This window comes from Bos taurus, chromosome 4 (genome assembly GCF_002263795.3).
Source record: "Bos taurus isolate L1 Dominette 01449 registration number 42190680 breed Hereford chromosome 4, ARS-UCD2.0, whole genome shotgun sequence".
Lineage (NCBI taxonomy): Eukaryota > Metazoa > Chordata > Mammalia > Artiodactyla > Bovidae > Bos > Bos taurus.
Window position 1 is genome coordinate 44531447 of NC_037331.1, and position 20771 is coordinate 44552217.

The 20771-nt window shown below is 38.3% G+C and overlaps 1 protein-coding gene across 3 annotated transcripts in view; it reads right to left on the reverse strand.

The window, feature by feature from the left end:
* Window positions 1-50: 50 nt before the first annotated feature.
* Window positions 51-20771, reverse strand: part of DNAJC2 (DnaJ heat shock protein family (Hsp40) member C2) — a 37545-nt gene continuing 16824 nt past the window's right edge. For 2 of the 3 annotated variants that reach the window (XM_024990562.2, XM_005205339.5), the window contains 14 exons: window positions 20214-20312; window positions 19135-19276; window positions 17425-17505; window positions 16461-16526; window positions 16056-16147; window positions 15858-15979; window positions 15314-15463; window positions 7932-8020; window positions 7788-7857; window positions 6032-6216; window positions 5278-5378; window positions 5047-5154; window positions 450-604; window positions 51-204 (listed from right to left, as the gene is read on the reverse strand). In XM_024990562.2, coding sequence (XP_024846330.1) covers window positions 130-204; window positions 450-604; window positions 5047-5154; window positions 5278-5378; window positions 6032-6216; window positions 7788-7857; window positions 7932-8020; window positions 15314-15463; window positions 15858-15979; window positions 16056-16147; window positions 16461-16526; window positions 17425-17505; window positions 19135-19276; window positions 20214-20312 — 1535 coding nt within the window. In that variant the 3' untranslated portion in view covers window positions 51-129. 3 annotated transcript variants of the gene reach the window in all.

Consider the following 20771-nt stretch of genomic DNA (forward strand, 5'->3'; position numbering starts at 1 on the left):
AATGGTAGATTCTCAGAGTTCAGAGAAATTATGCTGGGACACACTTTAAGTATAATTTTAAGAATGAAAATTTGTATAGTATTTTCAGTTTTATTATAAAAATGCACACGCAACAAAGATTGTCATAAGTCATTTCTTGCCTCTACTTGCATTCAGCACTTGCTCTTGTGCAGCTTTCTTTGCTTTTACCATTTCAACCAGTTCCTAGGAAGAAGACAAACATTTTACTTAGACAAAAAGTTGTCAAGATTTCAGACATTTCTAGTGTTTGATATAAATATGTAAAACATTCAAATTGGATAAATCTGTACTGAAAAGGTTGATTTTTTTAAATTAATTGCCAGAGCTAGGAAATGTCTAATACTGGCCCCACAACTATGGTGGTATTGAAGTAAGTATAACACCATAATTTAAATGATAATGGAATCTATAAACTCAAGATCTACAACCTTGTATCGTTTCATGCAGTCCTTCTTTGTCCTGCCAGGCACTGCTTCTGCTATTTTTTCCCATCTTTCAGGTGTATTTACTGGGTATGTTTTCAAAGCTTGTTCCAAAAGCTTCTGTTCTTCTGTTGTCCAAGGGGTGAAATCTGTGCATGGACCTGTTTAAGAAACAAATTTTATTTCAAACAGTTATCCTAATTTATAGAAAACTCTTTTGGAACACCTTCTCAGATGAGTCATTTGTAAGTGCCCATCTGAATCTGGTGTGTAATCTTAAATGTACTTTGAGATTAGACAAACATATACCAGCACTGAGTTGACCAAGTTTTTCCATCTTATGGAAAAACCCAAACAAACTTTGTGGCCAACCCAATATTAACTGGGGAAAAAAAACTTTAGATAGCTTACATCCCAGAAAATTATCTGAGACAAAAGGAAAGAAATGCTTTGTATTTCTGGTCTCAAAATATACTTACCAGACATTTTTTAAAAATCAGATTTAAAATATACAGTTGGACTACTGGGTTCAAAAACACAATCATAAGTCATTTTAGATTTTTGATATATCTAGTTCCTTATAGCATAGAGAAAAGAGCTGCCTAATTACAAAACTTTTCGTTGGATGAGAGCCTGTAAACTACTCTTCGTTTTTAACTAGAAAAAACAATTTTAACAAAATTAAGGCAGGTACCCAATGCTGTAGAGGCAATGTGAGATTAGATTCCATGTTCCAGTGCTACTGTCAGCACATCCACTAAAGCCTATGCTGTACATCTCTGCTAAACCAAATCTGTATGTCTTATAGAACACTTCATAGATGTATCACAAATACATTCCTTCCTAAGGATGTAAGAAGTGCATATCCCACTTTTGTAGGAAAATTAAAATGGTTCAAAAGCTGGCTTGGTTTAGTAGTAAGTCTAAGTTAATGGACTGATCAGATCAGATCAGTCGCTCAGTCGTGTCCGACTCTTTGCGACCCCATGAATTGCAGCACGCCAGGCCTCCCTGTCCATCACCAACTCCTGGAGTTCACTGAGACTCACATCCATCGAGTCAGTGATGCCATCCAGCCATCTCATCCTCTGTCGTCCCCTTCTCCTCTTGCCCCACCAAGCGTCAGATGGGGCAGACTCTGATGCCCTCCCAGCATCAGAGTCTTTTCCAGTGAGTCAACTCTTCGCGTGAGGTGGCCAAAGTACTGGAGTTTCAGCTTTAGCATCATTCCTTCCAAAGAAATTCCAGGGCTGATCTCCTTCAGAATGGACTGGTTGGATCTCCTTGCAGTCCAAGGGACTCTCAAGAGTCTTCTCCAACACCACAGTTCAAAAGCATCAATTCTTCAGTGCTCAGCCTTCTTCACAGTCCAACTCTCACATCCATACGTGACCACAGGAAAAACCATAGCCTTGACTAGACGAACCTTTGTTGGCAAAGTAATGTCTCTGCTTTTGAATACGTTATCTAGGTTGGTCATAACTTTCCTTCCAAGGAGTAAGCGTCTTTTAATTTCATGGCTGCAGTCACCATCTGCAGTGATTTTGGAGCCCAGAAAAATAAAGTCTGACACTGTTTCCCCATCTATTTCCCATGAAGTGATGGGACCGGATGCCATGATCTTTGTTTTCTGAATGTTGAGCTTTAAGCCAACTTTTTCACTCTCCACTTTCACTTTCATCAAGAGGCTTTTGAGTTCCTCTTCACTTTCTGCCATAAGGGTGGTGTCATCTGCATATCTGAGGTTATTGATATAAGAGATGGGAATACTCTTTCAGAATTTTCCACAGTTTATTGTGATCCACACAGTCAAAGGCTTTGGCATAGTCAATAAAGCAGAAATAGATGCTTTTCTGGAACTCTCTTGCTTTTTCCATGATCCAGCGGATGTTGGCAATTTGATCTCTGGTTCCTCGGCCTTTTCTAAAACCAGGTTGAACATCACGAAGTTCATGGTTCACATATTGCTGAAGCCTGGCTTGGAGAATTTTGAGGATTACTTTACTAGCATGTGAGATGAGTGCAATTGTGCGGTAGTTTGAGCATTCTTTGGCATTGCCTTTCTTTGGGATTGGAATGAAAACGGACCTTTTCCAGTCCTGTGGCCACTTCTGAGTTTTCCAAATTTGCTGGCATATTGAGTGCAGCACTTTCACAGCATCATCTTTCAGGATTTGGAACAGCTCAACTGGAATTCCATCACCTCCACTAGCTTTGTTCATAGTGATGCTTTCTAAGGCGCACTTGACTTCACATTCCAGGATGTCTGGCTCTAGGTCAGTGATCACACCATCGTGATTATCTGGGTCGTGAAGATCTTTTTTGTATAGTTCTTCTGTGTATTCTTGCCATCTCTTATTTTCTGCTTCTATTAGGTCCATACCATTTCTGTCCTTTATCGAGCCCATCTTTGCATGAAATATTCCTTTGGTATCTCTGATTTTCTTGAAGAGATCCCTAGTCTTTCCCATTCTGTTGTTTTCCTCTATTTCTTTGCATTGATCGCTGAAGAAGGCTTTCTTATCTCTTCTTGATATTCTTTGGAACTCTGCATTCAGATGTTCATATCTTTCCTTTTTTCCTTTGCTTTTCGCTTCTCTTCTTTTCACAGCTATTTGTAAGGCCTCCCCAGACAGCCATAGCTTAAGTTATTTCAGACCATGCAATGAGAACACAGTGGCACCTATACTGCCAGTAATGAGACTACTACTACAAATGGTATCCAGGGGTGAAGTCTGGAAATCTAAGTTCTTTCCCAATTAAAAAATACTCATAGGCACAGGGAACAAGTTAAAAAACAACATACCTCAAAACAAGGCAGAGAACTTCCATTTAAAGACAGATTAGACAGATTAAAGACTTCTGGTATTTTTGAAGTCAGCTTTTAAGTTCCAGAAAACCCTTAAGTGGAATTTTATTAGTTTGAACACCCATTTAACATCATAGATTTAACTCACTTTCTCTCTCTTGGAAAAAAGATGGAACTGGCATGCAATTATTATCTGCTATTATTATCCATGTATTGGGTTGGCCAAAAAGTTCATTTGGGTTTTTTTTAACATTTTCTGGAAAAACCTGAATGAACTTTTTGGCCAACCTAGTACTTCACAATACCAAAATGAATGCAATGTAAAATTACCATGAGAAATCACCATTCCAAAAAATGCAGCCAGCTTGCTGTTTACTGGTACAGTTGGAGAGAGGGGGGCTTACCCATTAAATCCATAGAAGAGATAAAGGAGTCGGGCCCAAGTACCACATCACTGCCAATCACTCCTGCCCTCACAGGGTCTCCCACTTGCCAGAAAACAACCATCAGTGCCTGCCTCAAGCATGTAAATTAGAACCATAAGAAAGGGCAGTAACAGTAATATCTGAACATGTCTGCATTTTGTGGAGGGCATAGGGAAAAGAGCATTATCTCCTTTAGACGTGCCCTCCAAGTGTCCTAATATGTCCACTTTGTTACTTATCTTTCTTGTGCTCAATTACTCAGTGGTTTCTGACCTTTTGTGGCCCCATGGACTGTAGCCTGTCAGGCTCATCTGTCCATGGAATTTTCCAGGCAAGAATACTGGAGTAGTTGCCACTTGTACTCCAGGTAACATTCTTAAAAGAGCCAAAATAACACTCAGCCTAGACAAAAGTCACCCTTGATTTTGCAAATGCAACAAGCAAACACAATGATTTTTTTACTCTTTATAGAACATTCTAAGTCTCTTCTATTAAAATATTTTCAAATTGAAACACAGGATAATAAATCAGACTATAGGAAAAGTGGCACTGCTAAGATAGGGACAGGAGGTCACGAAGAGTCAAAGCTGTTAGTTAATCCCAAAACAGATATGGCACTGTGATCTGGAAAGTGTATCCAAGATTAGCTTAGTTAGGGAGAAAGGACTGGTGGCTCACAAATGCATGAAGTGAAAGAGAACTTTTCAAACTTTTGTCAACAACTCAGAGTAAGGAAAAATGTATCACATCCTGAACACACATACACATGAACAGAAGTTTCACAAATACCCACTTGTACAACAGATGTAATGCCCTCTGATATTTTCTATTCATGACCCATTAAACTGATTTCATGACCCACTTCTGAGTCATAATTTGCATTTGAAACACACTGGTCCAGAGTAATCAGAGATTAGCTAGAACACTCAAGACAATGTCAGCATAACAAATTGTGTCTGCGTAACTTGTTCTGAACCATGTGATTTGTAGGCATGCTTCCCCTTAACTCCTGTCTTCTCTTTAAAAACTAGGACATTTCCTTATATATAGTATATTTTTCAAAATCAGGAAATTAACCTTGATAAAAAGTTAGTTACAGACCTTAAATTTCAATCGTCCTAATATCCTTTAATTCTGATTTGTTAAAATCCTATGAACAAAACAAACACACCCCTCCCCTCATGGCATATGAAATGGAAGAACTGCAGTTCTCAGTGGTGTTGAAGTCAGTCAGTCCTAAAAGATTACACCTTCCAGTCCACTAAATGCTTTATTTCCCAGTCACTCTGCTTGTAGGCCCTAGATCTTGTATATTCCCAGGTAGACACAAGGTTAGCATTTTCTACTCAGAAGAATGAAATTTCATTACCTTCAAATCGTTCTGAAGGTGTTGCATTGTCTGCCTGAGGCACCACACCATGTTCTTTCTTAAATTTATCAAAAGCCTTTTTGTTTATGTCATCCTTTTGATGAGGGTCTGAGAAGGGAAAAAAAATTTTTTTAATACAGTTCATCTCAGTCTTTCACTAAATCGCATAGATTACTTTTAAAATACGTATCTCAGGTAGCAAAGAAACTCTTTTGGCAAAAACTAACTCACCAAGTTTTTGAAGGCTCTTTGCTTTGCCAATAACATCTTTGGCAGTTCTCTTAACTCCAGAAGAAGAATGTATGTTCATGTAATTAGCAATAACTTCCCATCTAGAAAAATGGATATAATAATGAGAAGGAAAAAAAAAAATTCAGAATGATCCTACATTTTTACTGCAGAAAGGTTAGCTATAACATCTAAAGAATTAGCTCTAAATTGGTGCTCTAATTATTACTATTGCCTGGACTTGAGTGTTTAAATCAGCTGTGTATAATCTTGGTTTCAAGTTTGTATAAAATCTTACAGATCGTGTAAAAAATCAACAGAAATAAGAGCACACATTTGTGTACACTGCCATTTGGACACATACTTTTAAGCTCCAGGTTGAGGTGGGAAGTAATACAGGAGAATTAAGACTAAAGAGAAACCATGGAACACAAAACCTAGTGCCTAGTATAAGCCACAATGGAATAGGCCAGCATGACAGTCAAGGTTTATGTTTCATGATCCTTAATTTCCTGAGAAACTGATGAAGCATCCTGCTGTATATATGGATCTTTGTATGTGTGCTGGTATAAGCTGTTAAGACTAGCAAACAGGTTCAAAATGTACTCTTGCTTTTTACGTTTTCCACCGTGGCACAGAATTTAGCATCTAGACCCAAGCAAATCTTTGGAAACTTGCCGCAATATGCTGCTATTTCAGATGCTTGTCTACATAATCCTGAGGCTCCAGTGAAGAGAAGCTTCATTAGAACCAATACCTTGAATTTGTTCCAGCAGGGAAGAGATTCACAGCTTTAATGAGTAATTGCAGATCATCTTCTGACCAATGTTTACTTCCGTTTCCACCTCCGCCAGCTGACTTCTCTGCATTCTTAGATGCTTGTCGCATACGAGCCTCAGCTTCCTCTTTCTCTTTTCTAATTTGCTCATTTATTTCTTCTATCTACACAAATATCATAGGTAAGTCAGGGACTTAAAGCATCTTACTACTCTGAGTTCTCTTTCTGGATGGGCCCCTGTGGTTCTCGACCCTCAGCATCATTCAGACAAGGACCCTACATTGCCCCAGCCAGGCTGCATATCTCTGCTTCAAGGAACCAAGAACCAGCCTCAGCCTAAACTACACTGTATTCCTGTCACATGATATCTATTTGCTGTGGACACTACTTGTGAAGTCTACAGTCAGTGGGTTACTCACCCACAAGGCAATTTCAAAGCTCTTATCTATCCTCTCTTGCAGACAGTATCATTTATTCTCTACAAAAAGGTAGCAGCACAGCAAAGTGCCCTTTGTTTAATCTTTAAGTTCTATCTTTTACACTGTCACTTCCAGTGTAGCTTCAAACATGCACAAGTGAAACAACAAAAACAAAAACATGCCTTTACCTGATGTTGCTTCTGCTATCTTGGAGTCATCTTTGACTCATTTTCCCACTTCAGTCCCTTAGAACAAGTCACCAAGTCCCAAAGATTTCAGTGATTCCCATTATTACTCATAGTCCAAGTCCTCCAAGTGAGATTCTTACACTAGTCACTTACACTCATCCAATGCCTCTTGTCTACAAATGCCAGATTAATAGCAGTGTTAACCCTGTGCTATTCAAAAGATCTGTGCTTATGGAAACTAGTCATCTTGGTATTCAAATCTTGCTTAATTTGGCTCTACTCTTCTTAACCAACTTAATCTCCCAATCCCCGCCCCCGCCAACTTTGTACTCCTACCTGTATTTTATGGTTCATGCTGCTCCCCTGACCTTCACTTAACAATGTCGTCCTTCAAAACTGGCTCAAACCCTTCACTGAGTTTCCCTGAGCACTCCAACCTACTGTTGGCACCTCCTCTCTAAGCTACAGACAGTATTTACTGGGTGTCCTGCATCTTTTGATCCTTAGGCCTTTTCTCTTTAGTGTAACTGTTCCTGAACTTTGTGGCAACAATAAATAGCGTAAGACTTTCTCCACATCACCTAGGCACTGGGTTATATATAGCAGGTACTAACACTTGTTGCACTGAATTGAATTTCTGGGCCTGTTTCCTCATCTGTAAAATAAAAGGTGTAGACTAGACAGAATAAAAATCTCTTTTGGTTCTAAATGTTATTATCCTACAAAAATTTGCTCAAGGAATTAACACAATTTTTTTTTAACAGTGATTCTGAAAAATCTATGATTAATGTGCTGCTGCTGCTGCTAAGTCACTTCAGTCGTGTCCGACTCTGTGTGACCCCACAGATGGCAGCCCACCAGGCTCCCTCGTCCCTGGGATTCTCCAGGCAAGAATACTGGAGTGGGTTGCCATTTCCTTCTCCAGATTAATGTGCTAGATAACCACAAATCAAACAAATATATATGATAATAAGCATAAATACTTAAATCCAGTTTACATCAACCCTAACAGAAATGAGACACTTTCTGCCCCTACAGTAACTTCCATGTTAGGTGGGGAAATACTGAGGTGAATGCAGTACTGAGGCAGAATTAAGTGCTAAATACAGGTAGAAGTGATACGATTACCTGTTTCTCCAGAGCAGCCTTTCCTACTTCTTTAGTAGAAGATGTGAGTGTTTCATTCAAGCACTGTAAACTTAAAAGAAAAAAGGGGATGAAACTTCATCCCAAGCCCAACAGAAGACTTCAACAGCAGCTCTGTAGTTATACCTTGATAATTCAAGCCGATCACAAAGTTTTTCCACTTCTTCCATCATTTTAACACGTTCTGCCTCACTGTCAGAAAAGTGATTCCAGGTCTAGAAGTAAAAACACAAACATTTTCATCTGCTATCTACTGGCACTCAAGACATCCATAAACACAATTACAAAGCTTGAAGTTTTTGAGAACTTCTTAGGTTGAACATATTGCCTTCTGACCACCGCCAACGACATTCCCAGGGCACCTCCCAAGGCTCTCCATGGCCAGCCAGCAATAAAGCGGCATCAGCAAGGATGGAGCAAAACAGAAACGTGATGGTGCAGAGGACCTCTGGATGTTATAAAACAATGATTCCCCACAGAACCACTGAAGAATCAAGAAACTCTTTACAACAAAATCCCTTTGTTAGGCTACCTGTTCTATCTAGTGTGTGCGCCAAACTATAAAAAAATAATGTGTTAAGAAATAGGAAGGCCAGCAACACCTGTTGACTAGAGATGATACCTAGAATGGAATGTCATGATGTGCCTGGATGAACAAGAATCGGAAAGTACTTCTCATGCTGCTTTAAACTGCCGCTGACACATCTCCCATTCCTCGCTTTTCCTTGCTCCCTTACTCCATGCAACCTGGTGCTAAGGTTCCAACGCTTCTTTTCCTGGGACACTTCCCTAGGCTTCCGCTTCCTCTCAGTTCAGTCACTTAGTCATGTACAACTCTTTGTGACCCCATGGACTGCAGCACGCCAGGCTTCCCTGTCGATCACCAACTCCTGGACCTTACTCAACTCATGTCCATCAAATTGGTGATGCCATCCAACCATCTCATCCTCTGTTGTCCCCTTCTCCTCCTGCCTTCAGTCTTTCCCAGCATCAGGGCCTTTCCCAATGAGTCAGTTCTTCGCATGAGGTGGCTGAAGTATTGGAGCTTCAGCCTCAGCGTCTGTCCTTCCAATGAACATTCAGGACTGATTTCCTTTAGGATTGACTGGTTGGATCTCCTTGCAGTCCAAAGGACTCTCAAGAGTCTTCTCCAACACCACAGTTCAAAAGCATCAATTCTTTGGCGCTCAGCTTTCTTTATGGTCCAACTCTCACAACCAAACATGACTACTGGAAAAACCATAGCTTTGACTAGATGGACCTTTGCTGGCAAAGTAATGTTTCTGCATTTTATTATTTATTTATTTTTGCTTGAGAAAAGTAATATTATTAATATCTGGACTGTGGTATACAAAATTGACATTCTCAGAGTAAAATTTAAAATGGCCAGAGTAATGTTACAAAAACTTCTCTAGAAATAACATAGTTCTATGAAGTTTACAGAGTTCTTGGAAGACTCTGCAGACAATGGACAAAATCTTTCCAGTCAGTTTTTGGAGCATGTGGAGAAAGAAAATAGCTTGTGTGGCTCTGCAGCTATTTCCAGAGCAGAGTCAGTGCATAGCAAAGCATGTCTCAGTGTGGATCTTTCTGAGGAAGATGATGAGCCAGAAAGTAGTTAATGTGAAAATCAGAAGAAAAGCCAGACGAATTGATTCAGATGATGAAGATGAACATACTTTTAAAGATACTTTCAAGCACAAACCCATTCAATACATCTCCCTTCCCATTTTTATCTGTAAAACAATTTGATGCCTCAACTCCCAAAAATGACATCAGTCTACCTGAAAGGTTCTTTTCACCTAAAATATCTGACAGTATAAATAAGTCTGTAAATAAGTCTGTAAACTCTAGAAGATCCCTGGCTTCTAGGAGGTCTCTTATTAATGTGGTTTTAGACCACGTGGAAGATATGTTTCTGCATTTTAATATGCTAAGTTGGTCATAGCTTTTTTTCCAAGGAGCAAGCATCTTTTAATTTCATGGCTGCAATCACCATCTGCAGTGATTTTGGAGCCCAAGAAAATAAAGTCTGTCACTGTTTCCGTTGTTTCCCTATCTATTTGCCATGAAGTAATGAGACCAGATGCCATGATCTTAAGTTTTTTGAATGCTGAGTTTTAAGCTAACTTTTTCACTCTCCTCTTTCATTTTAATCAAGAGGCTCTTCAGTTCCTCTTGGCTTTTTCTCTTAAGAGTGGTATCATCTGCATATGTCAGTTATTGGTATTTCTCCTGGCAATCTTGATTCCAGCTTGTGCTTCACCCAGCCTGGCATTTTGCATGACGTACTCCGCATATAACTTAAATAAGCAAGGTGACAATATATAGCCTTGATGTACTCCTTTCCCAATTTGGAACCAGGTCTGTTGTTCCATGTCTGGTTCTAACTGTTGCTTCTTGACCTGCATACCGTTTTCTCAGGAGGCAGGTATTCCCATCTCTTTTAAGAATGTTCCAGTTTGCTGTGATCCACACCGTCAAGGGCTTTGGCATAGTCAGTAAACAGAAGTAGATGTCTTTCTGGAACTCTCTTGCTTTTTCTATGATCCAACAGATGTTGGCAATTTGATCTTTGGTTCCTCTGCCTTTTCTAAATCCAGCTTGAACATCTGGAAGTTCTTGGTTCATGTTCTGTTGTAGCATCGCTTGGAGAATTTGGAGCATTACTTTGCTAGCGTGAGAGATGAGTGCAGTTGTGTGGTTGTTTGAACATTCTTTCGCACTGCCTTTCTTTGGGATTGAAATGAAAACTGGCCTTTTCCAGTCCTGTGGCCACTGCTGAGTTTTCCAAATTTGCTGGCATATTGAGTGCAGCACTTTCACAGCATCATCTTTTAGGATTTAAAATAGCTCAGCTGGAAATCCATCACCTACACTAGCTTTGTTCGTAGTGATGCTTCCTAAGGCCACTTGACTTCACTTTCCAGGATGTCTGGCTCTAGGTGAGTGATCACACTATAGTGATTATCTGGGTCATGAAGATCTTTTTTGTATACTTCTGTGTATTTTTGCCACTTTTCTTAATATCTTCTGCTTCCGTTAGGTCCATACCGTTTCTGTCCTTTATTGTGCCCATCTTTGCATGAAGTGTTTCCTTGGTATCTCTAATTTTCTTGAAGAGATCTCTAGTCTTTCCAATTCTATTGTTTTCCTCTTTCTTTGCATTGATCACTAAGGAAGGCTTTCTTATCTCTCCTTGCTATTTAGAACTCTGCATTCAGATGGGTATATCTTTCCTTTTCCCCTTTGCCTTTCGCTTCTCTTCTTTTCTCAGCTATTTGTAAGGCCTCCTCAGACAACCATTTTGCCTTTTCTTTTTCTTGGGGATGGTCCTGATCACTGCTTTCTGTACAATGTTATGAACCTCTGTCCATAGTTCTTCAGGCACTCTGTCTATCAGATCTAATCCTTTGAATCTATTTGTCACATCCACTGTATAATCGTAAAGGATTTGATTTAGATCATACCTGAATGGTCTAGTGGTTTTCCCTGTGTGTGTATAGCTGCTCAGTCGTGTCTGACTCTTCGTGATCCCATGGACTATAGCTCACCAGGTTCCTCTGTCTGTGGGATTCTCCGGGCAAGAATACTGGAGTGGGTTGCCATTTCCTTCTCCATTTAAGTGTGAATTGTGCAATAAGGAATTCATGATCTGATCCACAGTCAGCTCCGAGTCTTTTTTTCACTGACCATATAGACCTTCTCCATCTTCGGCTGCAAGGAATATAATCAATCTGATTTTGGTATTGACCATATGGTTATGTACATGTGTAGAGATGTCTCTTGTGTTGTTGGAAGATGGTGTTTGCTATGACCAGTGCATTCTCTTGGCAAAACTCTGTTAGCCTTTGCCCTGCTTCATTTTGTACTCCAAGGCCAAACTTGCCTGGCACTTCAGGTACCTCTTGACTTCCTACTTTTGTATTTCAGTTCCCTATGATGCAAAGGACATCTTTTTTGGATGTTAGCTCTAGAAGCTCTTGTAAGTCATCATAGAACTGTTAAACTTTAGATTCTTTGGCATTAGCGGTTGGGGCTTAGACTTAGATTACTGTGATACTGAATGGTTTGCCTTGGAAACAGAGATCATTCTGTCATTTTTGAGACTGAACCCAAGTACTGCATTTTGGTCTCTTTTGTTGACTATGACTGTGAGGGTTAGTCTATTTCTTCTAAGGGATTCTTGCCCACAGCAGTAGATATAATAGTCACCTGAATTAAATTCACCCATTCCCATCCATTTTATTTGGTTCACTGATTCCTAAAATGTTGACATTCACTCTTGCCATCTCTTGTTTGACCACTTTCAATCTACCTTAATTCATGAACCTAACATTCCAGGTTCCTATGCAATATTGTTCTTTAACTGCGTCGGACTTTACTTCCAACACCAGTCACATCCACAACTGGGTGGTGTTTTTTCGCTTTGGCTCTGTCTCTTCAATCTTTCTGGAGTTATTTCTCTGCTCTTCTCCAGTAGCATATTGGGCACCTACTGACCTGGGGAGTTCATCTTTCAGGGTGGTATCTTTTTGCCTTTTCATATCGTTCATGGGCTTCTCAAGGCAAGAATACTGAAGTGGTTTGCCACTCCCTTCTCCAGTGGAACACGTTTTGTTAGAACTCTCCATCATGACGTGTCCGTCTTGGGTGCCCCTACAAGGCATGGCTCATAGTTTCACGGAGTTAGACAAGGCCATGGTCCATGTGATCAGTTTGGTTAATTTTCTGTGATCATGGTTTTTATTCTGTCTTCCCTCTGGTGAATAAGGATAAGAGGCTTACGAAGAAAGCTTTCTGACAGGAGACTGGGCAGGGCAGGGGGAGACAACTTGGGTCTGGTTCTGATGGGCGGGGCTATGCTCAGTCAATTTTTAATCCAATTTTCTGTTGATGGGTGGGACTGTGTTTCCTCCCTGTTGTATGTTCCCTCCCTTCAAATGGCAACCCACTCCAGTATTCTTGCCTGGAAAATCCCATGGACGGAGAAGCCTGGTAGGCTATAGCCCATCGAGTTGCAAAGAGTTGGACACAACTGAGCGACTTCACTTTCACTTTCTTCCTTAACACCACCTGTTTGGTACTTTCTCAACCTAGTACTCATCTTTAAGTATTTCAATTGCCTATTTTCTTATCATTCTCCATCATTAACTAGTGGATCTTGAAAGCAAAGACTGTGTTATCATTAACATCAGTGCTCCTCTATCCATACCTTAAGTATTGGTGATTGCCAGGGTCTGATCTCTGTACTTCTTTATTCTTTCTCCCTGGGAGTCTCATCTACTCTCCACTGAGATGTGGATGACTCTGTGATGATCCTGCTAAACATCAGACTTGTACCTCAAAATCACCTACTGAGTATCTTCATCTCAGCATGCCCGAAACTGAAATAATTTTTCCTAACCCCTTTCCTCTTCCTTTGTTTTCTATTTCACTGAGTAATATTATAAACCATCTAATATTCCACTCAAGAAACCAGAACATGTATTAACACTTATACTTCCTCCAACTTAGAATCAGTATTGATACCCAACAGGCAACAGCAGATCTTACCTCCTAAACGTTGGTTCATGTCATCTACCTTTGTCTGTTTCCACCATCTCTACCAGTTTAAGGCCCAGCCTCTCACCTGGATTATGCAAAAGACTTTTGTCTCTTGGCCTCTTGTGTTCTCTTGGCATCCTGAGCAAAACTGACTCAGGTCAGATTTAGACTAGCAATGGCCTTTAAGACCCAACCTCTCCTTCAGCTACCTGTGGTTCATCAAACCTCTTGTATGGATGTGTCAGTGCTCCTTGATCTCTCTCATCTAATCCCATATACACACTGCTTCACCTGACTAAATCCCACTAGATTCAAATATCCTTCCTTAACCACCTGTTTGGTACTTTTTCAACCTGGTACTCATGTTGAAGTATTTCAATTGCCTGTTTTCTTGTCATTCTCCATCATTAACTAGTGGATTCCTGAAAGCAAAGACTGTGTTTTCATTATATCAACATCCGTTGTAACTGCTTGGCACATACTTAGTGCCTATCAGATATCTGATGAGTGAATAAAAGAATTTACGCTGGAAAGGAGCAATGATATAAAGTTACCAAAGGCCAGAACTTTAACCCTCTTTTATGTACCATCTCTAAGAACTTTTAAAATTTTCTATTTTCTAACTAACTTTTAAAGTTTTTGATTCAGTTCTCCTTATGCCAAATCTAACAAGTGCTACATGTGAATGATCTCATCTTCATAACTCTTTCTAGGTATTATTTCAGTTACTGTAAAAATGAGGAAATTGAGACACAAATAGGTTGAGGGAACCTCCTGAGAACCACAGCCAGGACACAGGAAGTAGAGAATGACTTCAAATCTAAGCTGCGAGCCCTGAGCCCATGCTCTCAGTAACTATAATACACTGCATTCTTCTCAATATAATTTTCTAGGTGAAATCTGAGGAAAATATTTCATTTTTTCTATTTAGATTTTCCACTTGTCAAAAGTCTGAAGAGACAGATTGTATTTTTATTAAATGCCTTTCAAAGCCTAGTGATGGGGCAGTTTTAATTTCAATTTTATTAAGTGAAGATTTAAGATGCCATATATTAGAATACATATTCTAGTGTCTGGAGCCTCTGGACAGTTACATGAAAGAGTTTTCTGTACATAGTAAGCATGAACATATTTGCTGAATTAAACTACAATGGTGTAGTATATGGTGTGGCAATCTCTAGCTTGGAATTTCATTAATTTATCCATTTTATGCTGTGTGATATAAAATAATACTGGCCTCTAACTTTACCAGTTTAAAACGTAAGACTGTCTCTTGGACAAAACTACATTTGAAAACTTTTGGGCCTTTTTAGTTAATATTTTTAGTAAGATCTATTTGAACACAAACTACCAGCATTGAACTAAATAATATCCCTTTATTTAGACAAAAATGAAAGCTTTTAGATCCTTAAAAGCAACCCATGTTTAACTTCTAAAAGAACTTTTTCTGTGATAAAAATTAATTTACACTATTAAAGAAGCAACCAGACAAAACCAATTTGTGGTGCATTCTTAGAATAAATGATCTGATATCTCCAACTGGGAGAAGGGGGCGAGATAGTGATGGTAGGCGACCTGTGACAGACACAACCAGGAGATACACAGCTGACACTGTTGCTCTTATTTAGATCCTAATTTGAACAATTCAAGTATAAAAAGATGTTAAGATAATCAAGAAGATCTGAATATGGGACATGTATTAAAATAATAAGCTTTTTTCTTTCTGAAGGTTTAAAATGGCAAGATGGTTATTTTAAAAACAAACAAAACACGACCCTATCAGAGTTGCATACTGAATATGCATGTGTGAAATTTTTAAAAAGTGAATTTTAAAACATTTATGTTTTGAGATAAAATGCAGAGAGTAGTTTAATTATATTTTTATCGTAATGAAATATTTTTAAGTTTAAACAGAAATCTGATTTACTTGTATGTAGTGCTTGTTCAATCAGTCAACGTACCTTGCATAAGTTTCGAAGTTTTTGCCTTTCTTTCTTAATGGCTTTTTTCTGGATATCTTTTTCCTTCTTTGCCAATAATGCTTGTTGTCTAACTTCTTCTTCTTCTTTCTCCTTTGCTAACCGAGCAGCTTCTAATTCAGCTTGTCTTTGCTTTAATAAAATTATTTAGTAATAAAATTAGAATTCTTAAATGCTCTATAACCTTACTAAAAAAATACAATTTTTAGTAACTTATATTACAGAAAGGTAAACATCAACTTATCAAAGACTGAAGGAAAAGCAGATGGTAAAGTTCTACAAAAATTTGTAGAAATGTAAAACAGACATATTAGAAATAAGTGTAGTGTTAAGAAATTATATGACTTCATATTTTTGCCCAGTAAGAATCTGGTGATAAAGAAGATCCTTCTGTCAACTGTGCTAAGTGTCATGATTCATTCATAGAAGCACCTAGTTCTCTACTGACAGTCAGTGTTTAAAACAGATCTGAAGATTGACAATATTATGAACATTTAAAGTCCAACTTTATCAAATGTCATCTTACTTTCTCTTTAGCCTCTTGCTCCTTTCGTTTTGCGTCTGCTTTTGCTTTCTTTTCTGCTTCTTTCTTGGCTTTTTCCTCTTCCTTAAATTTTTTTATCCTTGGGTCACAGCTATATGCATTATCTACCAAAAAAAGTTAAATCTTTTGAATGTCAAACATTTAATTAAAGAAGTCTAAAAATTCATTAGTTAAACTTACCAACTAATGTTCTTATTCTGTTCATTTCTTCTTTTTTCCTTTGGGCCCTTGTTGCTCTGTTCTGCTTTTCAATCCATCTCCTTTCATCACGGCTATTAAACAGGAAATATTGGAAACAAACTATTGCTTATAGATGGTATGATAAGAAAATGTAATGCTTTATAAATAAAACTAGTTAAGCAACCAGAAGAAAAAGAATTTGCTGACTTGAGCTTTATTGACAATTTCATAATCACATTTAGCACTATTAAGCTTAACTTGTGAGATGGGATCTCAAAATATCAAAAAACTTATTTAAAATGGATACACAGAAAAATGTGAAAGAAAATACACATGGTGCATTTTTATATCATCACAAATACCAAATAACCAAATAAATGTCTTATCAATGATTTACATACATACCATTCTGCTTTTTCTTTTTCTTCTTCATCTAAATAAGAAAATTCTCTCCAAGAATCAAAATTATACCTAATATAAATAGAAATAAAATAAAGTCAAGCCTAAACAAATGAAAAATATCTTCCTTTTAAAATTAAGTTAGGAGCATTAAATTTTAAGAAACTTTAATGACAAGTGGATGAGTCTAATAGGTCCCTCCCCTCTTTTCTGATACTGAAATCACACTGTACTCAAGTCTTTTTCTTCTTCTTTTTAAAACGATGCTGTATTCGGAATGGAAGTCTAAAATACTTATCAGCCTTAAATCAAAATACAGCTTCCTGCTATCTCTTCTGAATATCAGGTTTTACGCTTGACTGGGACGTGGTACAAGTTGTCCCTGCCTTCACCTCCACTAGTTTGTCAAGTTTTAAGGTCATCTAGTAATGGTCACTTTACCTGGTTTGTGTTCTCCGAAGGTAAGAGCAACTACAACTGACAGAGCTAAATTTGTCGTTTCTGTTTTACAGTGATTTTGTTTTCATATTTACCAGATACTTAATGAGAAAATATAGCACACATAATATAAAAGTAGAAAACGAGTAATATGTATTAAAATTAATGAACCAGTTAGAGACCGCAGTCTTCCATTGTCATATACTCAAATAACTTTAAAAAATAAATGAAAAATTATTTTTTACTGAATTCAAATGACTCCTTATTTTTCATTTTTTATTGCTATAGTGTGCTTGACATCTAGAAATCTGGTTGATAGAGATTGAAAAAACAATCATAATAGCCTAAATATTACACAGAAGATAATACAGCATTCTGTGGAAACTTTGATTTCTTAAGAGAGTCCTCCTTTTGTTCAGTGAAGGTTCTGTGATTTTCCCACCTATCAATTAATTTATAAAAGTCAGTCAAGTACTTATTGAATGCTTTTCTTAAAAAATGAAAGCGCTGGAGAAACAATGTATTCACTCACCAGAAAGAATAAAATGCATCTACATCTTCAAATGATGAATTCATATCACCAAGTTTAGGGACATTTTTTTTATTTGACCACCTGAAATATTGAAAAAAGGAAAAGCTAAAAACATTTTGTACAAACGTTCAACAACTGATTTGTTAAAAAAGTTTTTATCAGTCCCTTACAATCTCCCTGCCCTACGTCCTCCATGACTAAGAGACAGAGCACAGGGATCAGGAGTGCTGTGATGAGCAATACAGGTGCAGTAAAGGGAGGGCAAGGGGAGGATGGGGGTGCAGAAGAAAACAATGGAACAGTGTTCTAACTCTCAGCTTATCTTTAGTTCTGTAAATTACAAGGTTGTGGAAGATGCCAGGATGGCCAGGAAAAACAGACTCTAGCACCATGTTTCAAGCTCACTTAGTCCTGCAGTACAGGCAGTACAGAAGTGACCTGCAGGCTGAGCCTTTTAAGAAACGTGAATCCTCGGAGGGAATAGATTTCCACCTCCTCATCTCTATCACCTCCCCCTTAATCAGACTTGTAAGTTTAAGCACTTCACCCACCATCTCTGAATGGATCCTGAGACTGCTGTTGACCTGTTTTTCCAACTTGATGCACTGTTCCACACACACATGAATACAATACACTAATTTTTTTTTTACAACATTATTTTTTTTTTTAAACCACAAAACAAAGGTAAGGAGAAGGGTGTAGGAAATAGTAGACTGTATCAAACCACTAATCAAAGTGCTTCTCAAACTTAGCTGCTTCTGCTGCTGCTAAGTTGCTTCAGTCGTGTCCGAGTCTGTGCGACCATAGACAGCAGCCCACCAGGCTCCCCCATCCCTGGGATTCTCTAGGCAAGAACACTGGAGTGGGTTGCCATTTCCTTCTCCAATGCATAAAAGTGAAAGGTGAAAGTGAAGTCGCTCAGTTGTGTCCGACTCTTAGCAACCCCATGGACTGTAGCCCACTAGGCTCCTCCATCCATGGGATTTTTCCAGGCAAGAGTACTGGAATGCGTTGCCATTGCCTTCTCCCAAACTTAGCTACCCATCAAAATCGCCTGCAAGCATTAAAAAACCTACAGGCATTCCAAACCACTTAAATTAAAATCACAGTTTCTCCAGGTGGAACCCAGGCTTCAGGAACTGTTCAAGCTCCCCAGCTGACTCCAATATGCAGCTAAGATGTGCTCTGAGGAAACCTTCCAGTGCAGATGGAAGCAAAAAAATGTAGATTACTGGTTCACACAATTTGAAACTGATTTTAATTAAATAAATTACATATGACTTAATCTTAAATATAAATTCACCCTTTGTCAGAGAACCTTATGATAATCAGATGCTCAAAAATAGAAGTTTTTCCTCAATGAAAACTGACCAAATGTTGGTAGTGTGCCTGTTAACAAAGGGGAAGGAGAAAACGGGAAATCACTGTCACCTAAGTATCAGCATCACACTACATAAAGTCAACCACTGTTCTTTCCCCCAAAGGAAATTTAAAAGAAAAATGTCCTGTGAGTTAATTTAACTACAGGAAGGAAGAACTGTTTAGAGAATAAAATAAACAATCATAGTAAGTTCACCAGAGGAGCTCAATATTGTAAAGGAGGAGGAAGAAGAGAACCAAACTATTACCAGAGGAAAAAAACCAAAACTTGGAACTATTAAGAAGCCAGCCAGTAGAGCATTATGATCACAAGGGGATGCCAGAACTCACCTGGAATTCCTTTCAAACACTGGGGAAAACACTTCGAAGAAATTGTCCTTTGCTTCACTTTTAGAAGGAACTGAGTTATCAAAAGTAGGGTCTACACTGTTAAATGCTCGTCTTTTCACTGGATCAGATAGCATTTCATAAGCTGAAGAAAAAAAAATCAAAGGTCACATCACCATAATACTACATTTTTTTCCTTAAAATAATTTTTTGTACTTAAAAGTTGTGTGTGCTTATGGGGAGGGGAGGACTTCAGTAATAGCTTGAGCACTACTGGTTACAACTGGACTTAAAAACTTCTGTAAGTATCTCTTCTGGAAAAGAAAGGACAGAACAGTAAACACTCAATCTTGAAGAAAGCATGACTGAGGAAAAAGAAATAGCTAGAAAATTAACTGTTAGATCCCAAGGCTGTTAAAAAAAAAAAATCAAAGGATCTTTGGCATCCTGAGCACTGTGTAAGAGTGAGCCAATGAAGAGTAAGTTTGAAAAGTGTGTATACAGTTTTTAAAAAATTAGCATCAAAATTAAAAATCACATTTAAGGAAACATTTAGAAATGGTGGTTGCCTCTATTAATTTGCTTATGAGGATATGGCTATGTAAATAGCCATTGACAGCTGTGGGTCCTTGACTAGGATAGAATCAACTTCTTGATTTAAATAAGCAAAATATCTGAGGAACAATTTAATTCCATAAAGTGTCTGAAACTGAAAAAGATGTTAGTAGTCTCAACCTTAAACACAGCACTTGTATGAAGTAACTCCAGGATAAGCTTCTCATAAGAATCACCTGCTGATCTTGTTAAAAATGCAGATTCAGATTCAGTAGGTCTGGGGCAGGGCCAAAGCTTCTGCATTTCTGACAAGCTGCATTTCTGGTATTGCTGATGCCGTTGGTTGGGAGAACCTCACTTTATAAAGTGAGGCTCTGGGGGAGATGACCACAAATAACCAGATGTTAACTAAAAATGTTTTTAAATGTTATGGTATAAATGAACTGCAGTATACATAGGAAACCCAATCTAAACAATAAATAATCTTCACTATCAAAAATTCCGAACTCTTTAACACGCTTTCTTACCTTTAGTTATGCAAGTGAAGTAGTCATTATCTCCTTCTTTTATTGGTTCACCAGCTGCTTTCCGTTTGTCCGGGTGATGTTTTAAAACCATTGCTTTATCTACAAAGATTTAGATAACTTGTCCTTTTAGTCATCAAAATTAAAAAAGATCAGTTAAGCAGAGCCATTTTTAAAAGCATAATATTAGTTTAAAAATATTTTCTCCCATAGTAAAACATATGCTTATTAAAAAGAAATTACAGAGAAATACTGTGTGTGTGCTCAGTCATGTCCAACTCTGTGCAACCCCATGGACCGCACCCTGCCAGGCTCCTCTGTCCATGGGATTTTCCAGCAAGGTTATTAGAGTGGGTTGCCACTTCCTCCTCCAGGGGATCTTCCTGATCCAGAAGTCTCTTGTGTCTCCCACATTGGCAGGCAGATTCACTACCACTGAGCCACCTGAGAAACCCTGAAATAACTTTAAGAACTGGCCTAAGTGCCAGTACCCAAAAAGACAACTGCCATTAATATTTTGGTGTACTTCCACACAGACTTTTTCCCCCTTAAGCATATACC